Here is a 20,955-nt window from a genome sequence, read left to right as displayed (position 1 = left end):
AATGTTTGAGTTTTATCATATCAACGATAAAGTATAGACCTAAAATGATGAAAAAAAAATCCAAATAATATATCATCAGTTCATAATACTCATTTTGTCGATAGGAGTCCATTCAAGGTCAATAATTATGACTGATATTAACTGGAAAGGCTCTATCTTTTCCTTGCTGATATCATGTAATGATCTCTACCTCTGTCATTTTTGCCTCTGCCATTATTACCTCTGTCATTTTTACCTCTGCCTTTATTACCTCTGCCATTTTTACCTCTGCCATTTTTACATCTGCCATTATTTTTACCCGGCACCAGAATGGCGGCTTTATTGTTTTTGCCAATTTGAGGATTTTAACATCAAAATCAAGGTTGACAAACAGCATATTTGGACTCAGCGCCCTCAAATTATGCTAAAACACTTCTCAATTCAGCATTAACACGATTTGCCTAAGGCAGTCTACTTTTTCTAAAATCTGGACCTGACTAACATTATAACAATATACAAATTGAGACTTTGCATTGCATTACATTCATATTTAAGGAATCACACTAATCACTGTTATACTGTAGAGGGGGTGAACTTGAGAAATGGAACTTTATTGAAGGGGAGTGGCCAGAAATGCCCTCTTTAAGCCTATATCTTTAAGCATCTTAAATCATGTTATTATAAATACCTGTTTATAGGTCTACTTCGAAAATTCCGATGATTATCGAAGGCAATTAATGATTCAATCTGATTATTACTAGTTGCTATTGTGATCCATCACAAATAATCGGACAAGCGGAATACGGATTATGTTATATTAGGCATATATCCTTTAATTCATTAAGTTCCTCTATCATGTCTGTCGAATGATGTGATATAGCCGATTGAATAATCCCGTTCTTTAGCAAAATCCAATATGGTGCAGATGACTTAATGCCTGGGTATGATCCGTCTAGTCTGGAATGGTCTTGTATTATTTTGTATTATTATCTATAATAATAGATTAAGTTGAACTGCAAAGGAACACGTCAATTTTTGTTAATTAAGATATATTCCTAGGATTTTAGGATGTACTAAGATTTTGCATCAGGTATGCACTCGCTCGTTAATCTTTAATAAATATTTTGTATGTGTTTCCTCTTTGCAGAGCTTATTTACGTGACCGCTGAGTCGATTAAGAATAAAGAATATATGTAATATTCCTGGATTACAATGTATGCTGGGATCTGGGTAGCAGATTTGCTTCTCACATCTTGTCCGTTGTATATTAATTGCATGATTTTATTTTTTATGTTCGTTTTCAAACTTTTAACTGATTGTAAAACATATAAATAGAGGTCTGAGACTGGAGTGGACATCAGTCTCATTTCTCCAGCTGAACACCGAGTAACATCTACAGAGGCAAATAACAGCTGCCTTTGAAAAAATACTTGTTTTCTGATCACTAAGAAGCTTATGATTTATTGAAGAAACATACTATTTGATGTACTTTTAGCTTGGCTTGGGCTTGGGAGACAAAATGTCACGATCTTGGTTGACGCTTGCTATTTTATTTCTGGTTGCAACGCTTGTAGTTGCTGCTCCAAGTAAGTAAACATGAAAGGCTATTATGGAATCTTTCAATCTTTCAAATATAATTGATACAGTACATGAAATAATAACACTAACCGTTATAATAATGATTTTGATAAAGAGTTATAATTATCATATTGCAATAAACTATTGCACAGGGCTCATATATTGTCACAATGGCAACGCAATCATGGCAGTATTATCTCGTAAATTGCGTAAAGCTACGAAATACCCATATCATAAATTGAATCAAAGCAAAAATCGTATTTAGCGTTTCATTAAAAAAAAAAATGCTTGTCATTTTAGAGATTCATGTTTTATAATAAATATATTAAGGTCTAAGTTTCAAATGAAATTGCTTTATACAGAAGATCGTATTCGACGGAGTGGTGACTGCGGCGGTGGAGGATGTGGAGGATGCGGTGACGGAGGATGTGACGATGGTGGAGGTGGAGGAGATGGCGGTGGTAGCGGTGGTGGTGGAGATGGCGGAGATTGTGGAGGGGACGGAGGGTGCGATGGCGGTGATGGTGGTGATGGTGGTGGCAGTGGTGATGGTGGCTGCGGTGGTGATGGTGGAGATGGTTGCGGGGATGGAGATAGCTCAGGCTCTGGCTCTAGTTCTAGTTCTGGAAGTAGTGGCGAGGAAGACTGTGGTGGTGGCGGCGGAGGCTGCGGTGGTGGTGGTGGTGGTGGTGGTGGTAATTATCAAGCTGCCCCTGCTCCTGCAATTGCTCCAGTTGCTGCTCCAGAGTTTTACCCTGTCCATGTTCCAGTTCCACAAGCACCAAAAATCCACTTTGAAGTTGTCGAGAAGCCAATCTATGTAGAAGTACCAGTGGCAGCTGAACCAGACAGTGGAGATGAGGACACCGATGGAGGGGGTGGCGGTGATGGCGGTGCTGACGGCGGTGACGGTGGTGATGGTGCTGGCGAAGGTGGTGTCAGTGGGGATGGTGACGCCGGCGGTGATGGTGCTGGCGGTGGTGACGATGGCGGTGATGGTGCTGGAGCCGCTGAAGGTGGCCCAAGTGGTGATGGTGATGCCGCTGGTGACGGTGGTGCTGGTGGTGGCGATGGAGACGCTGGTGCAGCTGAAGGTGGAGCCAGTGGGAATGGTGATGCCGGCGCCGATGGCGTTGCTGATGGCGGTGATGGAGGAGTTGAAGGTGGTGATAGCGGTACCGATGGTGGCCAGGGAGGTGCTGCTGGTGGCTGTGGTGGTCTCAAAGCCGGTGATCCCGCATGCATTGGTTCCAACGACGCATGTTGCCAGTGAATAGTTTGGTAAGTCTTTTTCATTTTAATCCACAAGGTCCGGGGTTCAAGTCTCACATCAGCACTCGCGTCCTTTGGCGAGGGTTTATCTACACTTGCCACTATCCATCCATATGCAGTGCATGGGTACCTAGTATGTACGAAAGCAATTTGTTTTTTTGTTTTTTAATGCGCAAGCGCCAGATAAAAAACAAGCAGTACTGACACCTGGGTAATATAGATATTAAATTTTCTAAAAATCGAGAAGGTTTAACTTCATGTTAATGACAATCACGTTAACTCCGAGTATCATTGACTGGACTTATCGAGTATGCCCATAAATATTGTAAATGGAACGTAGAAAGCAGAGGCCTGTACACAATTTACAATAAATAATCCCGTAAGAAACAATGTTTTATTTCAGTAAAAATCGATTTGTTGACTAGTGTATGTTCATGGCAGGATACAAAAATGTCCATACACCTGCATCATTGAAAAACCCGGTTTTAGGCTCACCTGTGTTTGCGTATCATAAGATGAATTATCAATAAATTGCCACAATAAATCAATATTAGTTTATAAAAGAAAAGAGTAATCAATTCAGTTATCAAAGTGAATAAATATGTGTGATCATTTCAAGGAAAAGACTCAAACTCGAAAGATATCCAAAATGTTTCCTCGATAAGAACTGACGAAGTTTTTAGATGATGATATATATGATAATAATATAATATATTTTATTTACCCAGGGTAGCCACTTCAGTTAGGAAACCGCTCTGCTAGCGGACCCTACATAACATAATATGTTATTATTACCCTTCTCCAATCTAAATGCTGAGCGCCTAGCAAGAAGGCAGAAGGTCCCATTTTTATAAGTCTTTGGTATGACTCGGCCAAGGATCGAACCCACGACCTCCCGTTCATAAGGCGGACACAATACATATCCCGAACATAAGCGCTGATTCCAGGAATGGCATACATTTTCCCTGTCAACATGTTCTATGGTGTGTTAAAGTTTATATGATGAATAGAGGAAATATTGTGAACTAGAACAAAAAGATTGAATTTATTTGACTTGAATTGACTTGATTCTGCTATTCAGACTGCTATTCTCTCACTGATTTTTTTTCCCAACAGATTTCTACACTTGGAGGTGGAAGTGACCAGGCAGTCAACTCAACGGTATAGATTATCTAACTGACTAATGTCTTGTTCTTTGATGTAAGAGAATGTGACTACAATCATTACGTTTGCATAATTTCATCATTATTCATTTTCCCTTTAAGAGTGTGTGATATCATAATAGTAATTAAATTGTAGATATCGAACTTTTCATAATTTACACTGTTTTCCGAATGAAGCAAGTGAAGACTTGAAAGTTTCTTCATCATTATCTTAGAGATTATGTTTTACAAGTAATTACCCCCATGTCCATGTATTAAATTGTATGCTTTATTTATTTATATTTGTTCGTGTTTCCGTCTTAATTTATTGACATTGAATGTCTGCGTCCTGATAAGCATAATTGGTTATATTTCATTTTAATGATTTCAGCTTAATTTCTTAACATTTCAAAGTATATTACTCATGATATGTTTGACAGCCATTTTGTCTATGATAACATTGAATAAATTATTTTGTTTGAAATATACATGATTTTGTTTTCACCGTGTCATCAGTCGTTTCATCACATTTTCTGATCCGTGTGGGCTGCGTGTGTTTGTGTGTACGTTGTGTGCATATTTGATACAGCATTTTAGTTGCTAAAGAGAGATAATGGGGAAGAGAAATTGTAATATAAATATAACAAAAAAATAGACTTCCTTGGGGATTATATATAAAAATATTATGGCTTGGATAAAAATAGCAAATGGTAAACCATTTGCATATGAACTTTATATATATTTAGTAAAAGCAATAAGCAATTGTACATTTGTCCTCTCTCTCTCTCCTCCATCCCCTTTCTCTCTCTCTCTCTCTCTCTCTCTCTCTCTATTTCTCCTTCTGTCTCTCCCCTTCTAAATACGCTCTTTCAACTCACTCTGTCTTGCTTCCTGAACTATATTCACTGATATTATGTGCAAATGATTTAATGCTGACAAATTATCCCCTCTTCGGGCTTATCTGTGTATCATAATTAATCCAATCATTTAAGTCCGCAAGATTGCTAAACTCATGGAGGCGGGGATTATGATGATAATCATCAGTCCATGTGTAAGAAAATGTTAATTCGATAAATGACTTTCACAACATACTTGTACTACTACAACATGCATGAACTTCCGGCCCCTTCTCAATATTCTCTTTTCAAGACAATGCTTTTTCAAGTCTAAATAAATGTATTCAAAAAGAAAAGAAAAATTGAGGGATGACGATCTGCTTCGAATTCTGCCAAAGAACCGTCAAAAAGAGAGACAGGAGATATCACAAAGAGATTCGTAGAAATATTATATGCAACGCATTCACTGGTAATTAGTATTCAAACATGGTACCGAAAATGACATTCATATGGTAGGATATTATTTCAAATCGCCTTTTTCAACGACAATAAAAACCAACTTGTCCCTTAAAATTTGATTTTTTTTTCAAAGTATTACTCGATATTGTATTTTTCTTTAAAAGAGGAATGTAATGATATATATATATATATATATATATATATATATATATATTTACAGTGCGTATAAAAAAAAACGGGGCAGTTTTGAAAAGTCTATAAAAAATTTGTTTCAAATCAATTTATCTATATTTTTATGTTAATAGATGCTCTGAGATCTTATTTTAAAATGCCATTTAAAAAAAATAAATTGTGTTCATGCTTGAGCGAACACGGGACGTTTGTGTCGGGGGTTATAAAGAGGCTTGCGCCAAGATGGCAGAAATGAGAAATTTGATGATTAGACTTTTGGCTAATCAGCAGACTTCTTCTTAATCTTTTCATTATCTTTGCCATACTTTTCGAATTATGCTGTCAAATATATTTTAAAAATTTATTTATTTACCTATATTATTTTGTTTTTCATTTAAACTTATTTTACCTTTGAATTTTCCTTCATAAGTAAGAAAAGAAGACTTTTTGTCAACCCAAGTAAGAAGATTTGCATTATTAATTGGGAGAATTTGTAATTATTCAAATCCTTTTATTACTGGTATGTGAAACAAAATTATGTTATGGTACCTATAAAAGACATGAATCATATTTTCAAGGGGTTATTGAATCCTTCACCAAGTTTAATTATGTGCTTGACAGGACAAACAGGAAAGGATTCATGTCTTTCAATGGCAATGGTGTATTGAGTCAATTTTGAAGGAGCAAGATATGGCAGATCGGGTAAAATGTATAAAAAAGTTGTGAAGCAAGCAAGCAAAAATTTCCACTTTTTTATTAAAATATATTAAAATATCAAATTTCGTGATATTGACATTATATTCAGTAACTGATATCATATTTCAATTTTTATGTTTTCTTCCACTTTTTTTTCTTGGTCATGATTATCTATTTTTTTTTTGGGGGGGGGGTCACCCCGAGCCCCGCCTATCTGTATGCCACTGTACAAAGGCACCATAACCTTTGTAGCACAAAATGAAATTAATTGAAAAAAAACACGCTCTTCCATACTTCGGTAAAAAAAAAATTGTTCTTGCCTAAAGAAGGAATATTCAAAGCTAAAAGAAAACATATTAAACAGTTAAAAAGAAACAACAGATCTATTCAAGCAAATAAGAAGATTTGGAAATGAATTTTGACCGCATAATTCGAAAATTATGGCACAGATAATGAAAAGGTTAAGAGGAAGTCTGCTGATTAGCAAAAAGTCCGACCATCATTTTTATGCCATTTTGGCGCAAGTCTCTTTTTTAACCCCAGACAAAAACATTCCGTGTCCGCTCAAGCATGAATGAAACTATATTATTTTAATGGCATTTGAAGGATAAGACTTCAGAGCACCTATTGACACCAAAATATAGAGATCATAATTTGAAACACAAATTTTATAGACTTTTCAAATCTGTCCCGTTTTTTTTATACGCACCGTATATATATATATATATATATATATATATATATATATATATATATATATATATATATATATATATTGTGTGAAAGAAATGGATGAAGAGAACAATGGTAGGCGTAGCTTAAATCAAGGTTCCCCAGAGCTATCTACCCTTTTTGGAAAAATTGGTGATGCCGAAAAAATGTCCCTGCCGGGAATCGAACCCGGGCCCTCAGCTTTGAACGCCGGTGCCTTAACCACTAGACCACAGAGACGGGTTAGTGGCTAGGGCGACCCCGATCCGATTGACCGTCAGATAGACAGATTTTCGACACCATACCAATTATAATTTCCTTTGTTGGGTGAAGGTGGGTTTTGAACAATGACAAGCCGCCATGCCTCAGCTGGATCAAAGCTATTGCTTTGATACAGTACACGTATGGGAGAAAGTATACACATGTGTGAAGTTATACATGTACTACAGCTTTGGCAACTCTTTTATTTAAATATTGTGTGAAAGAAATGGATGAAGAGAACAATGGTAGGCGTAGCTTAAATCAAGGTTCCCCTGAGCTATCTACCCTTTTTGGAAAAATTGGTGATGCCGAAAAAATGTCCCTGCCGGGAATCGAACCCGGGCCCCCAGCTTTGAACGCCGGTGCCTTAACCACTAGACCACAGAGACGGGTTAGTGGCTAGGGCGACCCCGATCCGATTGACCGTCAGATAGACAGATTTTCGACACCATACCAATTATAATTTCCTTTGTTGGGTGAAGGTGGGTTTTGAACAATGACAAGCCGCCATGCCTCAGCTGGATCAAAGCTATTGCTTTGATACAGTACACGTATGGGAGAAAGTATACACATGTGTGAAGTTATACATGTACTACAGCTTTGGCAACTCTTTTATTTAAATATTGTGTGAAAGAAATGGATGAAGAGAGAGAGAGAGAGAGATATATATATATATATATATATATATATATATATATATATATATATATATATATATATATATATATATATATATATATGTATATATATATAGATATATATATATATATATCACTCATCTGGTTGAAGGGTTGATGGGAAAACACTATGTTCTGGTAATGACAAATGGGAGAGTTTTTTTTTTGCATAAAACTTGAAAACTTGCCAATAACTTTACGTTTGCACTTACTAATTAGCACATTTCGCTTAGTCCCCCAAAATCACTGTCTCACCCCGAATATTTTCATCATTTTTGTTTTTCTTTTTTTTTTACTTTTCATTAAATTGATATCCCGTTTTAAATATCACACCACTAAATTCAAGTTCAAGTTTAATTTTCCATTTCCATTATCAACATTATAAGCAAATACAAATCAAACATACATCATAAATATAAACAAATACAAATGAAATATGATAACAATGATTACAAATCAATTACGAGTTCCAAAACATTCGTAAAATGAAAGGATCCACTAAAAAGCATTGCTTGTAGAGCGTGGATCCCCTAAGAAAATATATCAGAAAAATTGGGGCTGTTATTTTGAATTATGTACATTACATAAGATACCATACTCTCCTTTATGTGAATATTCAGCGCAATCTCAACTATATAAAGTCACCAGGCAGAATGTTGTAAAAGAAAAAGTGTTTTTTTAATAGTGTGCTCCCTTTTTCTATTCCTCAATTTTTTGTCAAAATATTAAGCCATTAAATTCACCCGTGAGGACCGCTGAGAGCTTAAAGAGTGCACATCTCTATTAAAACACTGTCTCTCAATTATTCTTGTAATTCCCCCTAAAGTTTTTTTATACTTTTGATTGATTAATCTATTTCGACGAGCTTTATATTATTTTGAAGCGTATTATCTGGGGCCCGTCTTACAAAGAGTTGTGATTGATCTGATTAATCGCAACTATGGTCGGCCAGCAACATCAACATCTATTATGCATGTTTGTTCAAAATATTTTCTAGATATGAATGTATATCCATAAATTCATTGATTTCTTGACAATTTGGTGCGTTCTCCGTTGTTTACAAAGGCCATTTTGTAAATTTCCTGTAGAAAAGATTATGACACCGATGGATTTCCATAGAGTTACGATTGATCGGATCAATCGTAACTCTTTGTAAGACGGGCCCCTGGGATGTTTTTAAACACGGAATTTAAGAATAGCACATATTTATGTTTTGCTGATTTGTTGTGGCATTTGGTCTTGTCCACGTTAAATCTGATGCGGGGGTTCGCCAGGAGTCAGAATATATCAGAAATTAAAGAATAAAAGCACTGACATCTGTATAACTTAACCCCCCATCCCTTTCTTCCTCTTTCTCTGTGTATGTGTCTATTTCTCTCCCTCTTTATTTCAGCTCCTTCCTCTCCTCTATTTTTCAATGTCACTTTCTGTTTCTACATTAATTACCCACACAACCACACCTGGGGCCCGTCTTACAGAGACTTGCGATTGATCCGATCAATCGCAAGTATGGAAAGCCAGCAAAGTCAACATATAAAATGCATGTTTGTTCAAAAAATATTCTCGATAATATGAATGCATATCCATAAATTAATTTATTTCTTGACAATTTGGTGTGTTCTCCTTTGTATACAAAGGACATTTTGCAAATTTCCTGTCGAAAAAATTATGACACTATTGGATTTCCATAGATGATTCCGTGGATTAATCGTTACTCTTTGTACACTGCAAAAACTCAGGTGTTGATTTAACACCATCCCGGAATCTATGTATGTCCACACCAGAGAAGTATTGAAACAGCACCACTTTGGAATCAAACCGATGCTGTTTTAATACTAATTGGTGTTGTATAAACACCTATCTGGTCTTAGACCGAAACCAAACTAGTGTTGTTTAACACTTCTCTGGTGTGGACATATATAGATTCCGGGCTGGTGTTAAATCAACACCGGTGTTTTTGTAGTGTAAGACGGGGCCCTGGCGTCGCACTCCCTTCCCCATCCGCATAAGCACACACACATATTTCCAGAAAAAAGCAAGAGAATCAAATAATTCAATTTTCCATACAAATATATTTTTCAAATAAGAAATAAGACAAATAAAGAATATAAACAAATAAATAATACAATAAAGTACCATTAAAAAATCCATAATTTTAAGTATCTGCTGCCATCAGCGTCCTCTTTCTTGATTCGGTATTAGGTCTGGGGCGGTCGCATGAGCAGACTCCCTGTGAATAGAGAAAATTATTTGAATAAAATGAGAGGTCTTTCAATCTTGGATTTGAATAGATTACTACATTCAGTAATCAATAAGTAGTAAATCATAACAACTTTGAACGTATTACGTGTTCATGTATCTCCTTAAAGGTATTGTTTAACTTTGTGAGCAGCCGATTTAAAAAATTATCAAACCAAGATGAAACATGTGTACAAGTGCATGTATTAGAACTAATAAACCCTGAAAACAACCATTATTGAGAATGAAAAGCTAAAACTACAAGGCAAACCCCGATTTTGTAAATGGGTGTCTAATAGACGCCTAAATAGTACACATAAGTGTATGGGATGAAATTAAGATGGTGTTTTCGGTCACTTTATTTTTCAATTTTTGAAGCACTAAATAAATATTTTCGAACGCAATTTTTTCTGGGCTTCATTTTTGTAACATATCACATACACATGTGACAAGTGTGACCTTCTAGCTCAGATTTTTTTAAAGTCAAAACAATGTTAACCAATCACTTTAAATGTATCTGTGGTATATTATTATCATCGTTCTGCTCTAATTAAATAATTCACGATTTGTAAAGAGCGCAATCTTTCAAAATCCATTTTTATTCGATTTTTACTTAACTTCTAATGTCTCTCTACATGCTCTAGGGAAACTAAAATTGTGCATGGTATATTTGTTTCTAGAATGCCAATGAGCATAATGTAGCCTATAGAATCAATAATGATCACATCATCAAATGCGGAATAATATATTTCATCATAAATTCACACGATAACGTACAATTTAAACGAAACTAGACCAAGTTTGCCAAATTAATGCTTTTAGATAGCAAATTCATATTCATGAACTTTCCCATTTTAACTCACAATTCCATCAAAATTTTAATTTATTCGCTGTATTTTTCAGGTACAAGCTTGATAATATTATCAGGATTGAATACTTGATTTAGAATTTATCATGATTATCAAAAAATCTACATACCTGCACAGTTTCCATCGCTAGTATATTTGAGAGTGGTGTCTTTTTTCTTGCATGCCGAAGCCCTGAGCTCACACAGATTATCATAGGTGGTTCCATCGGACCCACAGACGGCTTGGGTACGTGAGATAAAGGAAGGGCAGGAAGAGCAGGTTGAACCTAGAACACCACCTGAAAAAAGAAACACAAAAAAAAACATCAGAATAGGCGTAGCTATTGTTTTCACTGTCATACCATGGCCCTACACTGTAAAAAATGAAGCGCTAATTTAGCACTTAAAGTGCTTGTATAGTGACTGCACTTTTCTAGTTTAAATTTGAACTAGAAAATCAGCACTGGTATAGTGCAGTCACTATACAAGCACTGGAAGTGCTAAATTATCACTTCATTTTTTACAGTGTACATGGCCATACCAAATAGTTTCCATTCAAAGTTGAAGAAATATTCAACAAAGAGCAGGATATTGCCATTTTATGATACATCGCATCCAATTCCACTCGGACAGGATGCATAGATCTCCCTATTGGTAAACAACTAATTAGCATACACAGAGCAATGAATAACGATGATCCGAGCTTTATCCAGAGGCACTAATTTTTACAGTCAGTATTTCGAATTCTGATCCCACTGCTCCTCTTGGAGGCAATCAAGAGTTTTAACTAGACGAATTTGGCAGTGCTTTATATCAGGTCGATTTTGGACTTTTGCACATGTTATACATTTTCTGTAAAAGAAATCTGACATACTGTCAAATGATTTTCTTCAATACCTAAGATTTGGTGTGTTTTTTTAGAAAATAATGCTTTAACTTGTGCAATGTTGCATTTTGTAGACATGATTGCAACTAATTAGTTAGGGAAGGGTTGAAAAGTATAATTTTTAATTCATATCCTTTATTTGGGGGGGGGGGTCAATGAATACTAATTTAAAAGCATCGTTTCAGGTGAGTGTCTCTGACAATGTGATGGAATACATGAAGGGTGACAAAACCCGCATGCTTGTTAAATTTGTGATGAATAGGATTACCTTGTTGATCTCCAGGAGTGGGTGCTTCGTTAAGTCCGTCACAGCCAACATCACCGCCGTCAGCACCACAAGTTCCTCCATCTCCTCCTCCGCCATCATCATCACCACCGTCATCATCATCACCCCCGTCATCATCTCCACCATCGCCATCATCCCCACCATCTCCATCGTCTCCTCCATCACCATCATCACCGCCATCGCCATCATCGCCACCGTCACCTTCATCACCGCCATCGCCATCATCGCCACCGTCACCTTCATCACCGCCATCGCCGTCATCGCCACCGTCACCTCCATCACCGCCATCATCTGCATCGTCGTCATCGTCGTCGGTATCGATTTCTGGTGCTGGAATTTGAATCGGTATTTCTATAATTTCGTAGCGGATTTCAGGAGCTTGGGCTTGTGCACCTCCACCACCGCCCCCACCTCCACCTCGTCCACCTCCACCCCCTCCTCCTCCGCCGCCGCCGTCTCCACCTCCGTCACCACCATCGCCGCCATCGCCACCATCACCTCCATCCCCGCCATCACCACTGTCTTCTTCGCTACTACTGCTACTACTGCTGCTGTCTCCGGAGCCCCCTGAGCCTCCACCATCTCCACAATCCCCTCCATCACCACCATCACCGCCATCGCATCCACCATCTCCACCACCATCGCATCCACCGTCACAACCACCATCACCACCATCCCCGCAGTCGCCACCATCACCGCCATCACATCCACCATCGCCAGCATCTCCGCAGCTCCCGCCTTCGCAACCTCCGTCTCCTCCTCCATCTCCACCGCAGTCTCCACCGCAATCGCCATCTCCACCATTTCCTCCATCACCGCAGTCACCGCCACCATCGCAACCACCATCACCACCATCACCTCCGTCACAACCACCATCACAGCCACCGTCTCCACCTCCGTCTCCACCACAATCTCCACCGCAGTCGCCTCCGCCGTCTCCTCCCGTATCCGTTTCCTCGCTACTGCTTCGGCGATAACGTTCACCTTTAAATTAGTCAAGAAGAGAAAGTTTGATTTAATTTTAAATCGTGTCCTGCATTTTGCAGGTGTTGATTTTACATGCAGTATACATTTACGCCACATATGCGCACGATTTGCTATTCAGATTTTTCAATAATAACATTGTCATAAATCAAAACATATCATTTGCCAACTCTGATTTATCATAAATTGCCGTCAACCATGTTAACAAATAAGAACCTTCGTTGTGAATTATATATTTTCCCATACCTCACATAACTCATTGAGAAATATCATGAATAACCATGGTAATATTTTTTCTCATTCGGTCTGAATTTTATTCAACATGTTCAATGAATGTTGTCCATGATGTCCGTTATATTTGTTCTACTTTGAAAAAAAAATTAAGTTTTGTATGGAGGATGATTTTACTTACGAGGTAAAGAGGCTGCTATCGCTACCAAACACAGCATGGCGGCTATAGATAGCCCCAATCGGCCCATTGTGCCTGTCGTTGATCTGAAAGTGAGAAATAATGAAATAAAGAAGAATATTGAAAATATGCATTTATGATTGATTTGAATTAAACATTATCGGGAAATGATTAGCCTCTAATAATCGCCAGTGTAATTATGTATACATGTAATGCTGTAATCATGGTAATGTCATTGAATAAACATTCTTTAGTATTGAAAAGAGTATGAACACATGACGCTTTTAGTAGATTTCGGTATGGGAAATTATGATGAAAATTGTTTTGGATTGTTTAATTGAGAAATTATACTTACTTTCTTCACTCTGGCAATTTAGGTTTTTTCTTTCTCTATCTCTCTATCTCTCTTTCTTGTTCTTTGTTGTCCTATGAGAACAACTCGACTGATGAATTTGAAGTACCATCTGCCTCTATTTATACTCTTTCCCCAGAGAACAATTTTCTCTTTTCATTTCCAACATTATACTCAACTTCTCAACAATGCGAAATCTTATTCAATCAATTCAATGATCAATATAAAGAAGATGTATTATCACTTTCTTTAAACGATGTTATGGGATTACTACTCTTCAAAGGAAAGAAAAATTCAATTAGCAATTGATTGGTGTGTCTCGATGTAAGACACTGTAATATTTATTTGCTTATTGATGCACATTATAGGCCACAAATAAAATACTTGTCTTAATCTTAATCGTTATATCCGCTTGGATTAATCATGACCAGACATACCCCCAGGTCAGCTCAATTAAGTCAATTCAGTTAATGAATTAATCACTCTTTTTTTCTACAACAGGATGTTGGACTATGCATTCGTGCGATAAGAGAAGCGATAATCAATTAAATGATGTCAAAATATGTTGTAGCTTCGATTGATATTTGGATACAGTTTGGAAAAGGGTGTAGCTACAGCTTTTTCACTTTAAATTATACTTAATTTGTCCTTTCTTGACCTTTTTTTCTTAATAAAATTAAGTATTTTGGTTAGTATCATGATTGTGTTTCGTCATAGAGAGCAAAAGATGTGTAGTCTTGCTGTATACTCTCTCCATAGGCGGACCCAGGGAGGGGGCCGAGCCCCCCCCCCCCCCATTGGCGGAGCAAAAACAGGAGAAAAAAAAAGGAAGACGAGTGATAAAAATAAGATAAGGGGAAGACTTGGAAAATAAAAAGAATCTTTCATGTCACTATATACAATTTATGCTCTCGCTTCGCGCTCGCATTGCCTGTTAGGTGATCTTCATATCTTATTCAATATGGAGCTTAAAATATCAACTTTGGAAGTCCATATACAAACCATATTTCACCTCGGAAATCGAACTTTCATTATTTTGTGTGATTTACAAATTGATTTGTTTTAAGTGTTCTGTAAAAAAATTCTGCTCGCGCTGCGCGCTCGCAAATTTTGATTTATCAGGTACATATCGTGTATTCCATAAAGTTTTCAAAATATCCCTTTCAGGTCTGATTGTCAAAACGTATCAGCTAGCGCTGCACGCTCGCATTTTGATTGGCTTTTTTTATATTAATTTTTTTCTGCTCGCGCTTCGCGTTCGCATGAATTGTTTATATATAGCTATCCTTAAAATGTTCTGTTTTCAGGCCATAATATCATCAGATTTTGCGCCCTCATTAGGCATTAATAAATAAGTTATTAATTTAAAATTAAATTGTCCCTTTTGTTTCATCTCGCGCTTAGCAAAAGCAATGGGAAGATAGTCATCATTTTCATATGACGACATGTCCTTAGGATGTCCCGGTCCTATGTCAAAACTCAAAGTAATAATAATGAAAAATGTCAGCTCTTTATTAAGGGTGATCCATATCCACCTCACAATTTTCCTACAAAGTGTTTGAAATATAGAACAGAAATTTACTTTTTTTATAGATCGGAATATCAAACAGTTTAAGCTCGCGCTTGGCGCTCCCTTTGATTTTCATGATAAAAGATGTATTTAGAATGCCTAGATTATAGGTCTAAATATGATACAAGCGCGCATGTTTATTCAGATTCTCGACTTGTTTTCTATTTAAATCTTTATCCAGTTTCAGATCACAATATCAAAAATTTTCTACTCGCGCTTTGTGCTCGCATTATTAGGGTAGGAAGATCTCTTATTACTCATTCTTTTCATGATTTACAAAACATGAATAGAGTGTCCCGTTTTGGGGTCTAAATCTTGATTTTTTCCGCTCGCAGTTCGCGCTCGCATAAATTGTTTAGTTATATACCTATCCTGTTCACGATTACAAAAATTGATTAAAACTTTCCATTCTCTATGTAGAAATGTCAGAATTTTTCAGCTCGCGCTTCGCTCTCGCATTATTTGATTGTTGAAATATGTAACGACTTCATGCAGTCCAACAGGTACCTTTTCGATCAGTTAAAAACGTATATAAAAATATTCTGCTCGCGCTTTGCGCTGGCATTATAGGAAGATCCCATATTACTCATCATTTTCATGATAAGCAAAACATGAATAGACTGTCTCGTTCAGTAGGTCTACATCTCGATTTTTTTCGCTCGTGCTTCGCGCTCGCATCAACTGTTTTGTTTAATCTGTTTAAAATTTTTACAAAAGTGTTTAGAATTTCCATTCTTTAAGTCAAAATGTAAAAAAAAATCAGCTCGCCAAATCGCACTCGCATTATTTGATTTTTAAAATATGTAACGTCTTTATGGCTTACTGCAAGCAGTCTTTAGCAGGTACCTTTTCCATCAGTTCATTTCTGCTCGCGGTTTGCGTTCGTAATAATTATTTAGTTGCATACACATCTTTTCAGAATAACAAACATTGCCCAGAATGTTTAAATTTTAGGAAAAATACATAACATTTCCAAATGAAATTATTTGTGTTGATTTATAAGAATAAAGCTAAGAAGTAACTATTAGGATTACCCCTTCAAAGAAACCAAAAATCATCTTCGAGCGGCCGATCGGGGAAAATATGGCTGAAAATTTTTATCCCCCCCCCCCCATTTGCGAAGGTTGGATCCGCTCCTGCTCTCCCCTACCCGACCTAGATTATAGACACAAAACCCCTCTTCGTCGAAAGGTGGTCTGGATTTCGGAACTGTGTGCTCATTGAAGAGCACTCAGACACAGGTTGAGATTGTCCTTGACTTGTCCCAAAATCGGGCCCAAAACCCACTTGATGATGACAATTTCAATTTATTATGCTATGTCCCTGTATATCAGCCCTCTCGTGTCTATCTCCTAGTCTGCGGCCACTGACATTTCGTTTCGCAGAGTATAATGCAGAGTCTGAAGTAGTGAGACTACATTGAGTCATGAACCCTGGTGGCTTCTACAAAATCACTCTACACACGCACATCGGTTTGGGGCTCTAGTCTCCACCCTAGACATGGTATTCTTTCTTAAAGGTCAAGTCCACCTCAGAAAAATGTTGATTTGAATCAAGAGAGAAAAATCAGACAAGCATAATGCTGAAAATTTCATCAAAATCGGATGTAAAATAAGAAAGTTATGACATTTCAAAGTTTCGCTTATTTTTCACAAAATAGTTGTATGCACAATTTAGTCACATGCAAATGAGAGAATCGATGATGTCCCTCACTCACTATTTTTTTTTATTATTTGAATTATACAATGTTTCAATAAGGACCAACTTGACTGGACTATAAAATGTTAAACAATGGTAATTCCACATGTTCAGGGCGAAATATATTTGTTTCACAGGACAATGAGGAGAAATTTTAAAATATGTCATATTTTCATATTTCATGTAACAAAATACAAAAGAAATAGTGAGTGAGTGATGTTATCAGTTCCCTCATTTGCATACCGAACGGGATGTGCATATATTAACTATTTAGTAAAATTAAGCGAAACTTCAAAATGTCATTACTTTCTTATTTTACATCCGATTTTGATGAAATTTTCAGTGTTGTGCTTCTTAGATTTTTCTCTTTTTATTCAAATCATCTTTTTGTTGGGGTGGACTTGTCCTTTAAGTGTTGAATTCATTCTGTGCTTGCAGACTACATACCATCAACCTCCTTCTCTTTTCCTCTGCCCTAACCCTCCACCCCAATTTCATTTCCATCTCCTCTTCCCTTCTCTCTCTCTCCCTCTCTCTCACACCCCCTCTCTCTCACACCCTCTCTCTCTCTTTCTCTCTCTCCCTTCTTCTTCTTCTTCTTCTCCTCCTTCTTCTTCTTCTTCTTCTCCTTCTTCTTCTTCTTCTTCTTCTTCTTTCTGTATTCCTAATTATCGCTGTCCAAATCTATTCCACACCCTCTTCAACACAAAGTGATGGAAGCAAAATATGTGCAAGTTGTAGTAGGTCCATGGTTGAAGAAAAGATGGTACGACTATTTAATCAGAGTCCATTTCACAACTCACTTGTTCATTCATAAATCATTTAAACAAATCATAGGAATATAACCTCTCGATGGATTTCGATTTTCTTCTACTGAGAGGCATCGTGGCAATAACACTAAGAACTATAATTACTCAATGTTTTTGATGATTGGACAAATATGTTGGAGGTTGGTGGTGCAGTTGATGTCATCTACCTAGATTTCATGAAAGCCTTTGATAAGGTCCCACACCAGAGACTTTTAGCCAAAATTGAGGGATTTGGCATATCTATATAAGCTCATATGTGAGTGGGTCAGGTCATTTCTTGTTGGCCGACAGCACCGTGTTTGTGTAAATAGTGTGTTCTCTGACTGGGTTGATGTAACCAGCGAAATACCGCAAGGGAGTGTCCTCGGACCCCTGCTTTTTGTAATGTACATTAATGATCTGCCAGATCAGACTTCGTCAAGTACTGTTTATTTATTTGCGGACGACACCAAGTTATGCAAGCATGTAAAAAATGACAAAGATGCTGAGTTATTACAAGCAGACTTAGATCGTCTTGTTTCATGGTCTGACAAGTGGCTATTAAAGTTCCACCCAGATAAATGTTGTGTACTTACAATAGCTGAAAAGAATGATGAATAAAAATGACAAGTCCACCCCAAGAAAAACTTGATTTGAATAAAAAGAGAAAAATTCAACAAGGATAACACTGAAAATTTCATCAAAATCGGATGTAAAATAAGAAAGTTATGACATTTTAAAGTTTCGCTTCATTTCACAAAACAGTTGTTTGCACATCTCGGTCGGTATGTAAATGAGGGAACTGATGACATCACTCACTATTTCTTTTGTATTTTATTATATGAAATATAAAGTTTTCTAACTTTCTCCTCATTGTCAAGTGAAACAACAATTAATTCCTCCCTGAACATGTGGAATTAGCATTGTTTAATACTATATGGTTCAGTCAAGGTGGTCCCTATTGTCAAATCTGTATTAAATGAAATATGGTATAATTCAAACAATAATTCAAAGAAATAGTGAGTAATGGACATCATCGACTGACTCATTTGCATGTCACTGAGTTCCGCATATCACTGTTTTGTGAAAAATAAGCGAAACTTTAAAATGCCATAACTTTCTTATTTTAAATCCGATTTTGATGAAATTTTCAGTGTTGTGCTAGTTTGATTTTTCTCTATTTATTCAAATTAAAATTTTTCTGGGGTGGACTTTACCTTTAATGACTATACAATGACACATGATAATGCCTCACATAATCTACCATAAGTTGAAACTAGTAAAGATTTAGGAGTGATAGTCGACATAAAGCTTAGTTTTGACCAGCACTTTCAGTCAAAGATAAATAAAGTCAATAGGCTAATGAATCTAATTAGAAGAACATTTGTTTATCTTCACAAGGAGAACTTTTTACTCATATACAAAGCATTGAATATACTTCATTTGGAGTATGCTCATGCAGTGTGGAGTCCATACTTAAAGAAACATATTCAAGCACCAGATAATGTACAAAGAAGGGCCACTAAGTTGGTACCTGAAGTAAAGAAACTTTCACATGAACAAAGATTTATTCAACTAAAACTTCCTACATTAGCATATCGCCGTGTGCGAGGAGATATGATCAAGACATACAAGTTCTTTCACAGGTATGACCAGGAGGTAGTGCTAGATTTGGGTCAGGTGCATGGGCCTACTAGAGGTCATGATACAAAAATTGTACATTCCGAGGTCAGTAACTGAGAAACGTAAGAATTCTTTTTACCTAAGAATGAGGAAACCTTGGAATAGTCTAAGTAATGAATTATTAAATGCACCCAGTGTCCACAGCTTCGGGAATTTTCTGGATAAGTATTGGAAATGTAAAACAGTGAAGTACATGTACAAGTTTGACGCTGACATCCGGCCAACCTGAAGAGGAGACAGAATTTGGAGCTGAATACAGAGTCTCAGACTGCGTTCAGAAGGAACCATAAGTATCCATTAGTATGTGGGCAAGATGTTTTTTCGCCCCCACCCGAGCCCAAACCTACACAAAAATAAGAGTAAGAGGGAGCGGAGTAGGAGAAGAAGATGGAGGAGGAGTTGGAGGAAGAGAAGGAGGAGGACTTACTTTTGTATATTATATCACGCGCTTCGCGCGCTAATTGTTTATTATCATTGGCATTTCACTTCCCCCGATATAGGTGTTTTCAGATGAACAGATGCTTGGGGGCCTCTCCCCAAAGGGACATTTATGAAAGAGTACGGATATTAAAATCATTTAATCATAATGAATGATTTCAATTTATAAATATCACATGATTTTTACACAAAGCGCCCGTCCGAAATGCAGTGCGTGCGGATGAATAACTTGTGTGGGTGTGTCCATTATATTGTTTCTTTATTCATAAAAGACAAACACATTGAAACACAACGTGTATTGTTATTTCCAAGCATTACTGCTATACCGGGTGTATATGCGACAAACTTTTTTGTCTTTATCTTGACAATTTTCAGGAAATTACATGGAATATGATCCCCATGCATGGGAGTGGCTAACCAGGACTGATTTTATAGATAGACGGTCTGTATATAATATGTGCAATTTAACTCTCCGGAAACAATATTTATTCACCGTGAATGGAGTAATGCGAAGGAGTATATTAAAGATTCAGATTATACGTAAATGAAATCTTCTATAACCCATTTTCAGTTAACAAGTAAATCTAACATGAAAAAGAAATTTTACAATTTGCAAGTTTATGTTTGATTTAGGATGACAATAATGGAACTATATCGATTCACGAAAGATAAACTTTAATACAATCAACAAATGCCTAATTTACAAAGTTTTACATTTTATAACAAGATTGCAATCATAGCCCTGAAAATATTTCATACACTGTTATACTGGAATACTCCCCAGGGAGTGGAGGATGTGCACACATTGTGTGCGGGAATGACTGATTGAATCCGACGACCGGGGTAATAATATATCTGTAAAGCGCTTAGACACGTCGTTCCGATGTATTAAGCGCTATATAAAAAAGCGGATTATTATTATTATTATTATATCAAAATAACAATTTTAAACTCACGGGTAGAGAGAGGAACTGCGACAAAAAGACCTTCTCTA

The 20,955-nt window shown here is 36.8% G+C and overlaps 3 protein-coding genes across 3 annotated transcripts; 1 reads left to right on the top strand and 2 right to left on the bottom strand.

Moving 5' to 3' along the window:
• Positions 1–1,335: 1,335 nt before the first annotated feature.
• LOC129256006 (uncharacterized) lies at positions 1,336–4,452 on the top strand. Its single transcript, XM_064097828.1, has 3 exons — positions 1,336–1,565; positions 1,920–2,838; positions 3,946–4,452. The coding sequence occupies exons 1-2, from the start codon at positions 1,499–1,501 to the stop codon at positions 2,828–2,830; spliced, it is 978 nt and encodes a 325-aa protein (XP_063953898.1). The 5' UTR covers positions 1,336–1,498; the 3' UTR covers positions 2,831–2,838; positions 3,946–4,452.
• A 5,311-nt stretch (positions 4,453–9,763) lies between these two features.
• On the bottom strand, positions 9,764–12,439 carry LOC129256578 (uncharacterized). The gene is made up of 3 exons (XM_064097829.1): positions 12,022–12,439; positions 10,999–11,166; positions 9,764–10,012 (listed from the first exon to the last, which is right to left on the bottom strand). Exons 1-2 carry the CDS (start codon positions 12,343–12,345, stop codon positions 11,155–11,157), a joined length of 336 nt encoding a protein of 111 aa, XP_063953899.1. The 5' UTR covers positions 12,346–12,439; the 3' UTR covers positions 9,764–10,012; positions 10,999–11,154.
• On the bottom strand, positions 12,422–13,872 carry LOC135153778 (loricrin-like; the record flags this gene model as incomplete). The annotated part of the gene is made up of 3 exons (XM_064097913.1): positions 13,788–13,872; positions 13,436–13,518; positions 12,422–13,023 (listed from the first exon to the last, which is right to left on the bottom strand). Coding segments are annotated over exons 2-3 (669 nt in total), but the record flags the coding sequence as incomplete, so codon positions are not given.
• Positions 13,873–20,955: the final 7,083 nt, after the last annotated feature.

Source organism: Lytechinus pictus, chromosome 3 (assembly GCF_037042905.1).
Source record: "Lytechinus pictus isolate F3 Inbred chromosome 3, Lp3.0, whole genome shotgun sequence".
NCBI lineage: Eukaryota > Metazoa > Echinodermata > Echinoidea > Temnopleuroida > Toxopneustidae > Lytechinus > Lytechinus pictus.
This window is presented reverse-complemented; position numbering and strand designations above follow the sequence as displayed.

Excerpts from the sequence above, each read along its gene's own strand:
- LOC129256006 (XM_064097828.1), top strand. The coding sequence starts at position 1,499 with ATGTCACGATCTTGGTTGACGCTTGCTATTTTATTTCTGGTTGCAACG. Across the intron at positions 1,566-1,919 it reads GCTTGTAGTTGCTGCTCCAA|AAGATCGTATTCGACGGAGT; the intron begins GTAAGTAAACAT and ends TGCTTTATACAG.
- LOC129256578 (XM_064097829.1), bottom strand. The coding sequence starts at position 12,345 with ATGACGACGATGCAGATGATGGCGGTGATGGAGGTGACGGTGGCGATG.